The sequence below is a fragment of the Macaca thibetana genome, chromosome X (genome assembly GCF_024542745.1).
Source record: "Macaca thibetana thibetana isolate TM-01 chromosome X, ASM2454274v1, whole genome shotgun sequence".
Taxonomy (NCBI): Eukaryota; Metazoa; Chordata; class Mammalia; order Primates; family Cercopithecidae; genus Macaca; species Macaca thibetana.
The window spans coordinates 19,395,016-19,412,837 of record NC_065598.1 but is presented as its reverse complement, the minus strand read 5'-3'; the positions used below and the strand labels follow the sequence as shown (position 1 = coordinate 19,412,837).

At 42.1% G+C, this 17,822-nt stretch overlaps 2 protein-coding genes across 12 annotated transcripts in view; one reads left to right on the top strand and one right to left on the bottom strand.

Annotated features, from left to right (window-relative positions):
* The window catches only part of SH3KBP1 (SH3 domain containing kinase binding protein 1), a 363,386-nt gene that overhangs the window by 117,739 nt on the left and 227,825 nt on the right, over positions 1-17,822 (top strand). The window lies entirely within an intron of this gene.
* On the bottom strand, positions 13,564-14,671 carry LOC126946406 (prothymosin alpha-like). Its single transcript, XM_050776643.1, has one exon. The coding sequence runs from the start codon at positions 14,474-14,476 to the stop codon at positions 14,144-14,146; it is 333 nt and encodes a 110-aa protein (XP_050632600.1). The 5' UTR covers positions 14,477-14,671; the 3' UTR covers positions 13,564-14,143.

The following is a 17,822-nucleotide window of genomic DNA, read 5'->3' as shown; positions in this document are numbered from 1 at the left end:
CTATTAACTTGGGCTGAACCCCAGATATTACTGTGTACTTTTTTCCCCCTTCAACATGTCATGGAGTGTTAAAACAGTCACCCACATGTCCTTTCCATATTTAACCTTTTGGAGGTGCTGTTTTATTGCTGAGCCAGGGTGGTTATAGCCGATTGGCTTAAATGGACAGACAGCAACAAGATAGCTGAGGAGGGTAATAGATCCTGCCACTCTGTTCATTTTGTTTGTATCTGGGTGAAATTCTCGTAAGTTGCAGCCAGTGTGTGTGTTTTTTGTGTCTCTGCATTGTGTTTGCAGTCAATCAGAAAACTGATACCCATGTGGTGCATTGGTATCGGCAGGTCTCCTGTGTGTGACCTAAAACCATTCTGCATTTCCATTTGTCAGGTTTCCCTGTGTGCTCCAGGTTCAGAGCAAATTAACTTCCAAGTCAAAGAAACCACCGAAGCTCTGCTTGAACTAAAGCTAAGCTACTCTACTGGTGTAGGGAAAGGGAGGGGGTTGATCATTAGAGGACAAGGGCAAGTTGAGAAATTGTTCTATATTTCAGTCAGTTAATTATCACAGCTTCCCAGCATGTCTGCAAGGAGAAATGAGAAGAACATCAATAAGTGATTATTTTCCTTTATTATTCTGTTCACCTGCCATTTACTGTGCACGTTCCAGGGGAAGAGAGATTAGCAGGGGTTAACTTTAAAAAATCAGAGTCCCAGAGGACTCACAAAGGCATGCTGTGTCTGCCTTTCTGGTACTGAGTGATGAGGGTGGGACAGGGCTGGTGCTAAACTTTTAGATCTGTTTTTAAGCTTTGAGGACAAATTTTATAAATATGAGCTGCTTCTTTAAAAAAAATTCCCTTTCTACTCTAAAAATAGTTTGCTGGGAAAAAGTTTGTGAATTGTTTAAGACTCAGAAATTCAGCTGAGCATGTTTCCTTATAAATAAACAAAAAAATCACCTCACAGCTACTGTCAAAAAGCAGATGTGGCTTCTTAGGAAAGAAACAAGATTTCTGGGATGTTAATGCCAATGTCAGAATGTGAGAGAAAATTCAGAATTTTCCCCTCTGGCTTGCTCTTTTCAGACCTTCTAAATTCTTCTCATTTCTTATGATCAAGTTGGTATGTTGTCCCTTTTGGAAAGAGTTTTCCCAGGCAGAATGAATGGCCTTAGTTTCTGTTCTTACCAGTACCCTTAGCAACACTTGTCTCTTTCCTGTAACACTTTATGTTAATGACAATTGCTAATATTTACTGTATGCCAGGCACTGTTCTAAGCTCAGTTCATGTGCTATTTTATTTTGTTGTCATAACTCTTTGAATTAGATACTACTATTCTCATTTTAAGGATAAGGACTATGGTAGGCAGAATAATGGCCCCTCAAAGGTGTCCACATTCTAATCTTCAGAACCTGTGAATGTTTACCTTATGATGCAGATATGGTTAAGAATTTTGGATTAGAATCACAAGGGTCCTTATAAGAAGGAAGCACATGGGCAACAAAAGCAAAAATACATAAATTAGACAACATCAAAATGTAAAACTTCTATACATCAAACTATACAATCAACAGACTGAAAGTGCAACCTGAACAATGGAGAAAATATTTTCAAATCATATATCTGATAAGGGGTTAATATCCAGAATCTATAAAGACTCCTACAACTGAACAACAAAACAAATAACCCGATTCAAAATGGGCAAGGGACTTGAATAGACAGTTTTCCAAAGAAGACCAACAAGCAGATGAAAAGATGCTCAACATCACTGACCGTCAGGTAAATGCAAATCAAAATCACAGTGAGATTGCACCTCACACCCATTAGGATGGCTGCTATAAAAAAAGAAAAAACAAGTGTTGGTGAGGATGTGGAACTATTGAAACCTTGATATACTGCCGGTGGGGATGTAAAATGGTGTAGCTACCATAAAAAACAGTGTGGCAGTTCCTTGAAAAATTAAAAATAGAATTACCATATGATCTAGCAATTTTACTTCTGGGTGTATATCCAAAAGAATTGAAAGCAGGGTCTCAGAGATATTGTATACCCATGTGCATAGCAGTATTCACAGAAGGCAAAAGATGGAAGCAACCCAGGTGTCTATGCAACAGAATATCATTCTGCCTCAAAAGAAGGAAATTCTGACACATGCTACAATGTGGATGAACCTTGATACATTATGCTAAGTGACAGAAGCCAGTCAGTCACAAAAGGACAAATACTATATGACTTAACCTATATGAGGTATCTAAAGTCAACTTTACAGAGACAGAAAATGGAGTGGTGGTTGCCAGGAGCTCCTGGGAGGGGAGAAGGGAGTTGTTTAATGGGTACAGAGTTTTTTTTTTTCAGTTTTGCAAGAGGAAAAGAAATCTGATGATCTTTTGCACAATGTGACTGTACTTAACACTACTGAACTGTATACTTTAAACTGGTTAAGATGTTAAATTTTATGTAACATGTATTTACCACAATTTAAAAAAAATTTTTTTTTTGAAAGGGAGACAGTAAGATCAGAGTTAGTGATGATAGAAGCAGAGGTCAGAGAGAGAGTGAGCATTAAAGATGCCATACTGCTGGCCTCGAAGATGGAGGAAGGGAACACAAGCTAAGGAATGCAGGTAACCCCTAGAAGCTGGAAAGGGCAAGAGAACCTCCTCTCCTCTCCTACAGCCCCCGAATGAATGCAGCCCTGCCAACACCTCCATTTTAGCCCAGTAAGACAGTTTCTGGATTTCTAACCTCCAGAACTGTGAGATACTAACTTTGGGTTAAGCCACCAAGTTTTTGGTAATTTGTTAGAGCAGTGGTAAGAAACTATTACTAAGGACTATTCAGTTCAGAGAGGTTATGACCTTGTGCATGGTCACGAAGTGACTGGAACTCTGATTAAGAGCTGGAGCTGGCCAGGCAGGGTGGCTCACACCTGTAATCCCAGCACTTTGGGAGGCCAAGCTGGGTGGATCACTTGAGGTCAGGAGTTTGAGATCAGCCTGGTTTCTCTACTTAACCCTGTCTCTACTTAAAAAAAAGAAAAAAGAAATGCAAAATTTAGCTGGGCATGGTGGCGCAGCCTGTAGTTCCAGTTACTCGGGAGGCTGAGGCAGAAGAATCGCTTGAATCTGGGAGGTGGAGGTTGTAGTGAGCCGAGGTCACACCACTGCACTCCAGCCTGGCAATGGAGCGAGACTCAGTCTAGAAAAAAAAAGAGTTGGAGATGTCCACTCCACTCAGAGTTCCGGCATTGCTAGATGGTGAGACCCTAGGTAGCAGTGGCCATCTTTAACACTACCACTGACATAGAACCTGATATATAATTAAGACACTTAGTAATTTTAGCTAAAAGATTTAATGATAATGCACCATCACCTTTTCTTCTGTTCCCCTGATGCTGTGTCCTAGAAGTCATAAGGATTAAACCTAGGAAAAGGTTTTTTAGAAAACATTTCCCTTCTCTGTCATTGTGGGGCTGCTAAGGAATAGTGTCCTCAAGGTTTTAGTGTCACTTCTGGGGGCCTCTGGGTATTTGCTGCCAGGTCCCATGATGGAGTAGAGTCAGGAGTGCTTATAGAACCCAGACAGGGGTCAGAGCCAGGGGAAATATGGATCCTGTTGTTGGTAGATGGGCAGTCTGTTTTGAGAAGAAATGACCAAATTTAGTCATGACCTGTTAACCTGTTTGTTAACATTATTTCTCTTTAAGCTAAATAAAGGCAGATATTTCTAAGCACAAATGAAGAAATTCCTGTGTTAGCTGTGATCAGTGGGCATTTCCCACTCTGAAATGCTTCCTCACCCTCAAAACTAAGCTTTGGAAACCAGGCTCCTAAAATCAGGGCCTTGTAATTCCCCATATGAGTTATTCTAAATTGGGCTTCTGGGTGTTTCTTTTTTTTGAAGCAGGAGCAGATGGAGAATGAGAGGCCTTCTAATAATGTGCATTAAAATTATTAGGAAAAATGGGTATTTTGTACTTCTTTTTTTTTTGAGACAGAGTCTTGCTCTGTCACCCAGGCCGGAATGCAGCGGTGCAATCTCAGCTCACTGCACCCTCCACCTCCTGGGCTCAGGTGGTCCTCCTGCCTCCTGAGTAGCTGGGACTACAGGTGCATGCCACCGTGCCCAGCTAATTTTTGTATTTTTTGTGGAGACGGGGTTTCACCATGTTACCCAGGCTGGTCTCGAACTTCTTACATCAAGAGATCTGCCCACCTTGGCCTCCCAAAGTGCTGGGATTACAGGCATGAGCCACCGCGCCCCGCCTATTTTGTACTTTTAAAATAATCTTTGAGTGGGAAGGCCTTCGCAATCATGTCACAAATCTGAAAGACCTAAGGGAAAAGATTGATTGATTTTACTACATAGAAATTAGAGACTTCTGTATGGACAGAGATAGAATTAATAGAATAAATAGACAAATGACAAACAGGTAAATTCTGCAACACGTATGACAGCCCCAGGGGTACTTCTTTTATATACGGAGAGCTATTAGAAATGAGAGGGAAAAAAGGCAGGATGCTGTGTAGGAGAATTGACAAAAGACATGAGTAAGCTCATCACAGAAAAAGACAAATGGATAATGGTAAGCATATGGAAAGCTGTTCAACCTTATTTTCTACTAATTAAAGAAATGCAAATTAAATATCATCTTCTGTTATCAGATTGGCAAAAATGAAGACATTTAAAAGTAGTATGGGGAAATCAGCTCTCTTCCATGCTATTGGTGGGAATGTAATTGATAAATATTTTGCCTATTTTTTTTTTTATCTGCTAAAAGTAAGGATGCACCAAGTTGTTGACCTGGAATTTCACTCTAGGGAATTTGTCCCTCAGTTACCTTTGTGGTATATGTGCAGAGTTATAGGCACAGTGATGCTCAATGTAGTGTTGTTTGTACTTGCAGAGGACTTGAGACAACTGGATGGTTTCATGTGGGTTATAGTTCTGTGAGAAGAGAACTGTCTCCCACCCAGCAAAATTCAAATAAGTTACCCATTTAATCAGCCAAGGATACAGAAATTTAGAAAGGAGATTGCCTCAGGCAGGAGCAGATGAGGTATATATAAAAGGTATATCCCAGACAGCAATCTCCACTCCCAGGTTTCCAGTGGTCTAAATGGCAAGGGAGATTTTGCCAGATCTCAGAAACAGCCATAGTTTGCTGTGCCACAAATCTTTTTTCCATCAGCATTTCAGAAGAGCCAGTGAGGACAACTGTTGTCCCTTCATCTATGGTATGGTGACAAACACGCAGCTCACTTGGTTCACCTTGCCTGCTGCCTAGACAGAGCTGATTTATCAAGACGGGAATTGCAGTGGAGAAAGAGTAATTCCTGCAGAGCTGGCTGTGTGGGAGACCAGAGTTTTATTATTACTCAAGGAATTGGAATTTTAAAAGATAATTTGGCAGGTAGGGCTTGGGAAGTGAGTAGTGCTGATTCAGATCAGGTTGGAGATGGAATTATAGTGGGGGGTCAAAGTTAGGTTTTCTTGCTATCTTATGTTCCTGGGTGGGATCGCAGAACTGGTTGAGGCAGTTTACCAGTCTGGATGGTGTCAGCTGATCTAGTACAGGGTCTGCAAAATATCTCAAGCGTTGATCTTAGGTTTTACAGTAGTGATGTTATCCCCAGGAGCAATTTGGGGAGGGTCAGACTCTTGCCAGGAGCTGCATGACCCCTAAACTGTAATTTCTAATCTTGCAGCTAATTTCTTAGCCCTCCAAAGGCATACTGGTCCCCAGGCAAGAAGAGGGTCTTTTCTGGAAAGGGCTATTATCAATTTTGTTTTGGAGGCAAACCATAAACTAAATTCCTTTCCAAGGTTAGTTCAGCCTACGCCCAGGAACGAACAAGGACAGCTTAAAGGTTAGAAGAAAGATGGAGTCGGTTAAGTCTGATCTCTTTCATTGTCATAATTTCCTCAGTTATAAGTTTCGCAAAGGCAGTTTCACATCCATGTTCCAAAATCTACTTCCAGACACAACCAGACTGTCCCTTTTGATACTGGTCTATCCTACAGTTGGATTCTGTGCAGCTATGAGGAAGAGGGACAAAGCTCTAACTGATAGAGAAGATGTCTAAGATGCATTGTTAAGTTGAAGAAAGCAAGTTACAGTATAACACAAAGAGTCCATTTGTGTTTAAAAACAAGTAGGGATGGACACACACACACCCCCCTCATTAATGGTTCCCAGAGGAGGAGGAATGGGATTTCACTGGGGGATGGGCCACCTTTATCCTTTGCTCCCTACCCCTTTTGTTATTTATTTTTTGGAATGAACATGTATATCTTTAATTATTAATTTTTGAGTGGTTACCCACACACAGTTTTGAAAGTCATATGGTGCTAAAAGATGTGTGAGTACCCCGCAGCCTCTTGTCCCTTCTCTTTGTGTCCTTATCTTCTAGGAGGCAGTCGTTCTTCAGTTCTAGCTGTTGCTTCTTCTATTTGCTGCTGTGCTTCTGAATAATATTCATTGCTGCTCTCTTGGTTTGTCAATTCTAGATATGATCTCTTAACTCTCATGGTAGTTAAGGACTTCAGCTTTTTTCTGTATGCACATATCTCAGGTTTTGCTTTAATCTGTACTTAATGTTTTCATTAATGTAGCAATGTTGATATTGAATATTGAAGCAAGAATATACTATAACTAATTTCCATATATAGCTTTTTGTTTTCTCTCTGTCTTCCTCTCTCCCTCCTTTCCTCCCTCTCTCTCTCCCCCCTCCCTCCCCACCCCCATCCTTCCTTCTTCTTCGTCCCTCCCTCTCTCTCTCCCCTACTTCCTCTCTTCTCTCTCTCTCTCCCTCCCTCTCTCACCCCCACCTCCCTCTCCCTCTCTCTCCCTCTCTCTCTTCCCCTCTCCCTCCTCCCCCTTTTCTTCTTGCCCCTCACCTTCCCCCTCTCTACCTCTCTTCTTCTCCCTCTTCTGGAAAAACACCAGAGCCTTCCAACCTCTCGTTCCACTCTGCTGCCCAGCTGTCAGCCAGGAAATTCCCATCACACCTCCCCCGCCTCCTCTCTCTCATTGACTGTCCTGGATCCTGCATCCTTCTCTTTCTTGTTTTACTCACTTGACTTGGTGGAATGCACCCTCCAGTAGCCTTCTGAGGGAGCCAGTGCACGGAAGTAAATTTTTTGAAATTTCTTCAAAACCAACCACATTAGGAGTTGCATACTAAAAAGTTTTTCCTTTTAGCATTCAACTATCCCTTCTTAGCCCCTGGCCCGTGTCTGTTGGCAGGTGGGGTTCTCCCTCCTACTGATGGAGCCAGAGAATCCTGGGACCCAGAGGCTGTGCCATTATTCACAAGACCTTATTTAATCTTCAGAATGGTTTGACAAACTAACAAAACTGAGGCACCGAGGTTACGCCCTCAGCGGTATCAGAACCAGGAATTGAAGTGTCAGCTGCTTGGGCCAGGCTGCTGCCTTTTCTAATCTAGCTGCTCCTTACTGGAAGAAGGAATAACAGTACCATGCCATGAGTGACACATGCCAGATGCATGCTCATGGTTATAGGGTGAGTCCAATTCTCGATTCCCACTTGTGTCTGGTTCCTGACAACTTGAGCTCTAGGTAGCCATCCTTCTCTCTAGAAATACCTTACAGTTTTATTATTTATTTATTTATTTATTTAGAGACAGAGTCTCACTCTGTTGCCCAGGCTGGAGTGCAGTGGTGTGATCTCAGCTCATTGCAAGCTCTGTCTCCCGGGTTCATGCCATTCTCCTGCCTCAGCCTCCTGAGTAGCTGGAACTATAGGCGCCTACCACCATGCCCAGCTTATTTTTTATATTTTTAGTAGAGACGGGGTTTCACCGTGTTAGCCAGGATGGTCTCAATCTCCTGACCTTGTGATCCACCCACCTTGGCCTCCCAAAGTGCTGGGATTACTGGTGTGAGCCTCTGCCCCCAGCCAAATTTTAGTGTGTGTGTGTGTGTGTGTGTGTGTGTGTGTGTATGTGTCGAGAGAGAGAGAGAGAGAGAGAGAGAGAGAGAGAGAGACAGACAGACAGACCAACACTGATTTATAGCTCCTTATGGTAATTAAAATGCCCTGCCTATCATTTGTCTAAACTTGCTGTGATTATTTTTATTGCTACAGTATTTGGTTTCAAGCACTGTAAGAATGTCATCCTCCTCCTCCCATTCCTTTTGTGATGTGAAATGCTTCATTACTTAGGAATTTGCTGCTGATTGTACAGTTTAGCATTTGATCTTTTTGTTAGCCACAGTCAGGTGACCACACATAGGGTAATTAGATTAACCCACCCCTCCTCTTCTCCACTGAAACAATGTAAAATCCAGTATTCTATTAGCACATGCCTTCCGTAGATTAATGATCTTGGAGTTGCTGCGTGGAAATTTGCATAGCTCCCTACAGCTCTAAGAAATGAAAATGCCCAGCTGTCTAAAAGCTTTAATCAGGAAATGAGCATGAAATGGCATTGTTTTGTCACGGGCTTGGAATAATTTATTCTTGACAATCGAGTTATCCTGGATATAAATGTGTATAAACATTCTTTCAACAACCAGTAAACAGGTGCTTTTTTGTTTGTTAAAAATTCAAGATTTTCTTGACTTGGGCTTGGCTTTCAAATCGTTGGCCCTCATGCTGGTTGCTGCCAAAAGTTTATACTAAAGTCATTTTCCTTGTCTCTCCTCTTTTAAATGGCAGTTTCTGGAGACTGGCCTTTCAGAGCAAGAACGGTCTTAGGGAGTGAAGGAATGGGGACATGGCCATAGGACCACCCAGGGTCATTCCTCACCCAGCCCCTTCTTGCCTGTGTTCTCACCGCCTCTTGGGACCTACTTTCCCCTATCTGTCAAATACAAATAATAATGGCCCCATCCCTTAATGTGGTTGTGAGCATTAAATGTGTTATGCCAAGTAAAGCCTTAGAAAAGTACCTTGTTCGTGGAATACTCTTCATAATGGCGAGCTAATACCATAAGACATAGGGAAATGAAGATGCGATTCCGTTTCTTTTTGTATTTAAAAGATCCTAGTGCACTTAAATTTTTTTCTGTTAGACTATTAGTCTTGCAGGCAATTGTGACTATAAATGCTTTCATTTATAGTGGCACACTGTTAAAAGAATGATAGAACTAACGATAATGGCTAACATTCATTGAATGCCTGGGAGTGAAACACTGAATGAGGCCTATTCCTGACTCTTGGGGCTAGACGTAAGGACCCATGCTTACAGCCCAGTGGGTGAGGGCACTGTGACAGGCTCTTACTCATCATCAAAGCTGTTAAAAAGACAGCAGAAATGGCCGTTGGACCTTGGATATTGCTTCCTCTTTTTTCTCCTCCAAGAGCAAGCTTTTTATCTAGCACGTGATTTAACAGTTCCTGTGTTGGGTGTACTGTTTCACGGACTAGGTATGATGTAGCAAGAAACATTTAAAAATTTTTCCAGAGGAGACTTTGATGGGAAAAATGCCCATCCCTTAGGGGACTCAATTTGAGATCGTGTAATTAACCTTTTAGAACATAATTAACCAAACTGTTTAGCTCTTTTTACTTGTACTCTGGACCCCAAAGAAAGCTGGATCCTACCCATGATAAACCTATCATCAATAAGATTTAATGTTGCCTCTTTATATGCATTTTATTTTTCTTGATTGTCATGCCCTTAGTTATTCTTGCATTTCAAGAATCTTTTTTTTTTTTTTTTCTTGAAACGAGGTCTCACTCTGTGACCCAGGCCGGAGTGCAGTGGTGCGATCTCAGTTCACTGCAACCTCCACTTCCAGGGTTCAAGCAATTATCCTGCCTCAGCCTCCCGAGTAGCTGGGTTTACGGACACGTGCCACCACACCTGGCTACTTTTTTTGTGTTTTTAGTAGAGACGGAGTTTCACCATGTTGGCCAGGCTGGTCTGGAACTCCTGCCCTCAGGTAATCTGCCCACCTTGGCCTCTCAGAGTGCTGGGATTACAGGTGTGAGCAATTGCCCCTGGCCTTGAATCTTGAACTTTATATCATATAATTGAAAAGAAACATTGATTATTGGGTTTTGCCTGATTTTCTCCACATCTTAACTTTCCTATCTCCTCTGCTCTAATGAAATGTATAGACTGGAAAGCTTTGTATAAATCTTTTGTATATGTTAGCATACACTGTTGGATCTTTAAAACCGGTAGTGGAAATTATATAGCTAAACTCTTATTGGGGCAGTGTCAACTTCTTCCTTGTGTCAGTCGAGAAAAATGACGAGACAAGTCTCAATCATTTTAGGAAGTTTATTTGCCAAAGTTAAGGACACGCACCTGAGAGACAGGTCCTATGCCTTCCTCTGAAGATGATTTTGAGGGCTCCCAAACTTAAAGGGGAAAGTGTGGGATATTCAGAAGTATACAATTTTCATGTAAGAGGAGGGTAGGGAAAAATAGTTATTCATGCCTTTGGCTTGGTAAATCTGCATTTTTTTTTAAACATAACATAATATAGACAAATGGGGCAGAGGAAAAATGCAGGGAATCTGCGTTTTTACATAAGATAACATAGACAAAATGGGGCAGGAGAGCAATCAGATATGCATTTGTGTCTGGTGAGCGGGGCGACCCATAAAGATAAGCTATCAATTTACATTGCCATGGTGAAATCTTTTTTTTTTTTTTTTTTTTTTTTTGAGACGGAGTCTCGCTCTGTCACCCAGGCTGGAGTGCAGTGGCCGGATCTCGGCTCACTGCAAGCTCCGCCTCCCGGGTTCATGCCATTCTCCTGCCTCAGCCTCCCGAGTAGCTGGGACTACAGGCGCCTGCCACCTCGCCCGGCTAAGTTTTTGTATTTTTAGTAGAGACGGGGTTTCACTGTGTTACCCAGGATGGTCTCGATCTCCTGACCTCGTGATCCGCCCGTCTCGGCCTCCCAAAGTGCTGGGATTACAGGCTTGAGCCACCGCGCCCGGCCGCCATGGTGAAATCTTAACAGAAACACCTTAGGGTAAAGACCTTGGAGCTCACTAGGAATTTCTTTGTGGGTAAAATGTGGGGTAGGCATGTAGCTTTTCATCTTGTAGCCATTGTATTTAGGAACCAAAAGGGGAGGCAGGTTTGCGTGACTCAGTTCCCAGTTTGACTTTTTCCTTTAGCTTAGTGATTTTGAGACCCCAGGATTTATTTTCCGTTCACACTTGTTTGCAAAAAAAAAAAAAAAAAAAAAAAGGTAGCAGTTAATAGTTTAATGATCAGGAAATAGTAAACATATTTCAGTTACTCAATGTTTAAGTTAATTAAAATTTTGAATAGCTAACAGAGGCATATGGTGCCAGCTAAAAGGGACAAAATATATGCTTTCCCTGTCCCTCGGCCACCTCGTTCCCCTCCCTGGAGGCAGCCTCAGTTATCAGTTTATTGTGTGTGGCTTCTTTACATACAAATGTATACAAATGCTAGCATACGTTAGGCTTTTTTTGTTTTTTCTTTAAACCTAGCAACATGTCTTGGTGATTGTCTTTCTTGGTACATACAGACTGGCTTCAGTCTTGGAGAGTGTTGCATGGGATTGATTTATGGCCATTCATCAGCTGCTCTCTACTGATACACATTTATGTTCTTTCAGTCTTTTGCTAATTTAAGCAATACTGTAACGATTAATCTTGTACATATGCTGTTTTGCACGTGTACAAGTATATATGTAGTTTAAATTCCTAGGAGTAGAAATACTGAGTCAAAAGGCACAGACATTTAAATTTTTGATAGTCAGTTGTCAAGTTGCCTCCCACAGAGGTTGTACAAATTTATTTATCAATTTATACTCTCCTTAGAAAGTATATGAGGCTTTCTTTCCCTACACCCTTGCTGACGTTATCAATTTTTTTTTACTGTTGACAATCTGACAAATAAAAATATCTCATTGTAATTTAAAAATTAGGTATGTCCTTCCCTAAACTGTCAAATTCTGGAGAGGTTTGTTCTTGGGGTCCTCATAGCCCCCATTCTTTGAGAGGACCAGCTGTGTGCCAGGCACTATGCCACGTGCTGTGAAAACAGACAGTATTCTGAGAGAGCCAGATTCTAGTGCAAGGACACATGTAAACATTATTATAATACAGTATGTAAATGCTACAATTCTAGGTATGAGAAAATAGCCAGAATGATACAGGGTCCTTCTGTGTACTGAGCACTGTCGGGCATCATTGTACAGGAATACCACTGTAACTTTCATTTCTCTCGTTGTAGCAGGACGAGCCGCATACAAAACTCCTCAGACACGGAGTTAAAGAAGGAAGTGGTTTATTCGGCCGGGAGCATTGGCAAGACTGCTGTCTCAAGAGCCAAGCTCCCTGACTGAGCAATTCCTGTCCCTTTTAAGGGTTCACAACTCTAAGGGGGTGCACGTGAGAGGGTTGTGATTGATTGAGCAAGCAGGGGGTATGTGACTGAGGGCTGCATGCACTGGTGATCAGAATGAAACAGAACAGGACAGGGATTTTTACAATGCCTTTTCATACAATGTCTGGAATCTGTAGATAACAAAACCGGTTAGGTCAGGGGTCGATTTTTAACTACCAGGCTTAGGTCAGGCAGGCCCAGGCCTGGTTTCAGATCTGGTTCCTAGGCGCTGGGCTACCTGCCTTTAGTTTTGCTTCTCTTTCTTTTTCTGAGCGTAAAACAATATGAGGGGGTCTGTCTCTCTTCTCTCATTGTGAATGCAGTTAAGCATCTTTTTGTATGTTTGAGTCACGTTTTTCTTTCTTGTTGTGACCTGTCCTTTGCTATTTTTTTGTTAGGTTATTGATCTTTTTGTTGATACTTTGTAGAAGGAGCTCTCTCTATAGAAGAGGCAACGTTCCCCTAGTTTGTCTTTTGTCTTCGTTGATGAATTTTGTCGTTGTTGCTGTTTGCTATGTTATATTCTTAGCTTTCTGTAATTTATTTTTATTTATTTATTTATTTATTTATTTATTTTGAGACAGAGTCTTGACCTGTCACCCAGACTGGAGTCCGATGGCACAATCTTGGCTCACTGCAACCTCCGCATCCTGGGTTCAAGCGATTCTCCTGCCTCTGCCTCCCAAGCAACTGGGATTAGAGGCACGCGCCACCACACCCTGATAAGTTTTTGTATCTTTAGCAGAGACAGGGTTTCACCATGTTGGCCAGGCTGGTCTCGAACTCCTGACCTTGTGATCCGCCTGCCTTGGCCTCCCAAAGTGCTGGGATTACAGACGTGAGCCACCGCGCCTGCCATTCTGTAATTTATTGACCCTTTCTTTTCCGCCTTCTAAATTCTGTGTCAAAGTGTTAATTTTTTTTTGCCTTTCTGAGATTGTAGAAACATTCTTTATTTTCTTCTAATGCTTTAAAGGTTTAATTTTTAAATGAGTAAATTCATTTTGAATGTCTAAGATTCCCAGTTAAAGAAATAAGTATTGCTTGTTTTTTTTTAAAAAAAGTTAGGGACTACATGAATTTTCTTTTTCTTTTTTTTTTTTTAGAACAACTCAGCAAAATAAAATTCCTGTTTATTGTTGGACAACATTGTTTCACACATACATCAAACAGGCCAAAAAAAAATAAACAGCAACTTCATAGACAAAAAAGGAAAAAAAAGAAACCTTTTATCTTTGGCCTTTTTAACCATCTCATACAAACCAACTACTTATAGTACAGCTAAGTACATACACAAAAAAGTTACTGGAATGCTCGGAATAAGATTGTTTTTCTGTTGTCGTTTTTGCTTTTTTTACAAGGTTTTTTTTCTCCTTTGAGATTATAATGAACATGGTCACACCACAAGTAAAGTCAGAAGTAGGACAGAGAACGCTCCGAAGGCTGGTTTGGTCATCCGAGATCATTAAAAATGGCTGACCCTAACAATATGTACAAAAATATAAAATGTAAATAAAAAATACAAACAAATTTCCTTTTTAAAGTACTTTTAAGAAAAAAAGCAGGGCCTTGGAAGTTTTGGTTCTTTTTTCCTCCCCTGTTGCAAATTCTCGTGGTTTGGGTGGGGTGGTGGAGAGCGCGTGTCATCTGCGGGTGGCACTGCCCACGGTGGGCGGGCGGGCGGGCCTCTCTACTCGAAGGTGACCACGTTTAGATTCTGAGACGGGAAGTGGAGGGTGAATAGGTCACGGCGGCCTTTTTTTTTTAGTTTAACTTTTCCTTTTTTGCTGTCTAGTCATCCTCGTCAGTCTTCTGCTTCTTGGTATCAACATCGTCATCCTTATCATCTTCAGCTGCCCGCTTGCCCGTAGCTGACTCAGCTTCCTCATCTTCATCTCCATCCTCTTCCTCACCATCACCTTCTTCTTCCTCCTCCTCTTCCTCCCCACCTTCTTCCTCTTCTTCATCTACCTCATTGTCAGCCTCTTGCTCCCCATTTTCCTCATTAGCATTCCCGTTAGCAGGGGCGTCTCTTCCATTTTCTGCCTCTTCCACAACTTCCTTCTTCTCCTTTAAGTCCTTGGTGGTGATTTCGGAGCTGGTGTCCACGGCTGCGTCTGACATGGTGGGGCACGCCGGTGATCCGATGCAGGGGATTTAAAAAGAAAGCGAGAGTTCAGGGACTCTGGCGATAAAGCTGCCGGAGTCGGCGGCGGCGGAGGAAGCGCGCGGCGGAGGCGGCTGCGGCGAGCAAGGAGGCAGACGAGGAACAATGCAAAGATGGCTTTTCAGAGCAGCCAGTGGGACACATGAATTTTCTTACTGTATTATCTTCTTCCCTCTGCTTCTAAGCCTGATCTGCATCTTGTAAGGTGAGAAGTTGATGGTGATCCAGTCGTATCTTTATAGGGATGATACAGATCTCCATGTTGTTGCAGCTTTGGGCTCAATTGAGAATATTCTGCCTCTGATCACTTGATGTCGGGAGTTCGAGACCAGCCTGGCCAACATGGTGAAACTTGGTCTTTACTAAAAATACAAAAATTGGCTGGATGTGATGGTGAGTGCCTGTAATCCCAGCTACTAGGCTGACTGAGACAGGAGAATCACTTGAACCCAAGAGGCAGAGGTTATGATAGAGCAAGACTCTTCCCTCCCCCCCACCAAAAAAAGGAAAATACTCTATTTCATCTATAGATAGCCGTCTTGCCCATAACAGTCTACTAAATTGGTCATTCATCTGATAGATATTTTTAAGTGTCCAAACAACTGGTTGATATTGACACCCTTTGATCCAGTGGTAATAATCTAGATGTTTAGTGGGGTATGGGCAAACATAAAGGCACCAACAGTCATGCAAGTAATTACACTGTACATCAGGAAGCAACATTATCTCTGTGGGACACAAAGGTAGCCATTCATTTTTGTCCAGTGTCTGTCACTTGTTGTGGTCTTTATAGTGTTCATCCCTTTACTGCAGGTCAAGAGCTTCTTGCCCTTGTTCTCATGTTCTTGTTATTTTCCTATTCGTGTTATCAGTGATTCTTGGGAGATAATACTGCAAGTATATGATATTGCAAATGTGCAGTTAAAGATTGACATAGAACACAGCAATAGACCTGTTACATTTCTTGAAATTTCCTTGTTAGCTTTGAGCTGAAAATACCATTGGAATATTTATCAGTATATATCAAAGCACTTTTCTGAGCATCAGCATATTTTGTAAGTATGAGAAAGCCATTGTGGTGTGAGAACATCAACATGGTTTCGCTATGTAATTTTAGGGCAAATTATGAAATATTTAAAGCATATAACAAATACCTATGTGCCCACCACCCTTGCTTTATTAAATCCTCATATTTTGCTATATTTACTTTATATATTTTTTTCTTCTTTACAGTTCTCTCTAATGAAGTTGGTGCACTTGGTGGTTTGATAGCATGGGTATTTTCTTTTATCGTGGTAATCAGATATATTTTTTAAAGAAACAGAATCTTATAGCTACAGCTGAAGCTCCCCTTGGTAGTCTGCCATACTCTCAGAATACTTGCTGTGTCTTCCCAGGTGTTCTGAGACAGACCAGCCTTTTGTGAAGACAGCTAAATACTGGGAAGGCACAGTCTCTGCACAAAGGGAACATACTCACGGGGCAGCTGTTCCTCAAACTTGCCTTTTGCTTGGGGCGGGGTGGGGTCAGGGGAGAGACTTGCATGTGGGGGAGCAATGTGCTATTCTAGGATTCTGTGTCTATTCAAAGCTCTCTTGATCAGTAGATTTGGTATAAGTGTTTGTTTTTAGTGATTTTTAAAAATCGCCTGCCAGTGGTAATTTTGCAAAATGGTTTTCTATGAACTAGTGCAGGGGGCACAGCTGTGATCCCACAGCTACGTCTGGGTCTAAAGGAAGCCTTTCCTCCAGAAAGAAATAGAGCAGGATTGAGGGCAGGCTGATGAATGATGTCTGTTTTCCCTGCCCTGCTTCCACCCTAAGCCAAGGGGGCTCTGCCTAACCTCACTCAGCTCTTCGAATGCAGAGAGAAGTACCAGGACCAGCATTCTGGGCAGGTCAGGGTGGTGCCCAGCTTTCCCTGGTGTCCGTGGCCCCAGCCAGCTCTGTGTGCCAATACTGTTGGTGATAGGAGAGAGGGAAATCTGGCAAGATAGGGGGAAAACAGCTGAGGTGGAGAACAAGGATGCCCTCTTGGGAACAGATCCATTCATCTGATTGGATAGGTGAGATGAGACACGCGTGGCTTACCCACTCCATAGAGTGCATCTGGCACATTCCAACCACCTGCCCCATTGATGTTGATCCCAGAAAACATCTCACCACCTGAGATGAACATTAAAATACCCAAGCACTAGCTTTGTGTATTTCTGACCTCCTAGGACGAAATATCAGTACATTTCAATTTAAAAGAATCTATCTTCTTTCAGTTTAAGCATCTGTGGTGTTCTTTTAAGTTGAAATTGCATACAGTGAAGTGCAGAGGTCTTAGAAGTACAGTTCAATGAATATTTTGGTCTGTGTACACCTGTGTAACCATCACCCAGCCTTCGTTATAGGACATTTTCATCCTCCCAGGAGGCTCCCTTGCACGCCTCCCCAAGGGTAACTGCTGTTCTGAGATCTCTCACCAATGATTAATTTTGCCTATTGTTGGGTTTCACATAATTGGAATCATACAGTATATAATCTTTTGTGTCTGGCTTCTGTCATTCAACATTATGACTGTGAATTTCATCTGTGTTGTTATGTATAGTTCTTTTTTAAAATAGTATTTGCTATTTAATAATGAGAGTAGATAATCAATTTGTATACTACTCTCTAATTCACTCTTTGATCCTGAAGACACCTCTTGGATCGTGTGTTTATTGTTAGACCTCTTTTACAGATGTCAAAAGGGCTGCATGGAGACTTTAAGTATTGCCCCCAAGGTCACACCTCTGATAAATGATGACGTAGTACTAGTTCTGGTTTTCTGATGCACAGCATCATTCTCAATTCATCGTGAAGCCTGTGCCTTAACCTGTGTTATGAATGGTGAAAGAAGTAAAGGATGAGGGGAGGGAGGGGCCCCCAAACTGATCATATTTTGGTATTTTACTGTGTAGTATTTTGGTTACAGACTGACCAGTTAATTTAAAGGAGTTAACATTGAACCCAGCCAACTCGCCAGTACCTGTAAAGCATGAAATGGATGGGGGACGGAGAATAGAAAAAAGGTAGCCAACTTGGCTCAGCAGCCAGCCAGATCCAGGCAACGCAGCTTATCAGGAAGCAGACCATCCTAGCATAGCTTGCAGTTGCATGCACATCATGTGTTTGCCCGGCGAGGCTGCTGTTTGCAGGCCGCTGAATGCGTCGTGGAAAATTTTTGCCAGAGTGGCATTATTGGGGCTTTTTGGTCTCTGAATGTGGGTGAGCCATCCCAGGCTCTGTTTGGTACAATGCTTTTGGGAAGGGAATG

What these genes read in the sequence shown, in the direction of transcription:
- LOC126946406 (XM_050776643.1), bottom strand. Translation starts at nt 14,476, where the DNA reads ATGTCAGACGCAGCCGTGGACACCAGCTCCGAAATCACCACCAAGGAC.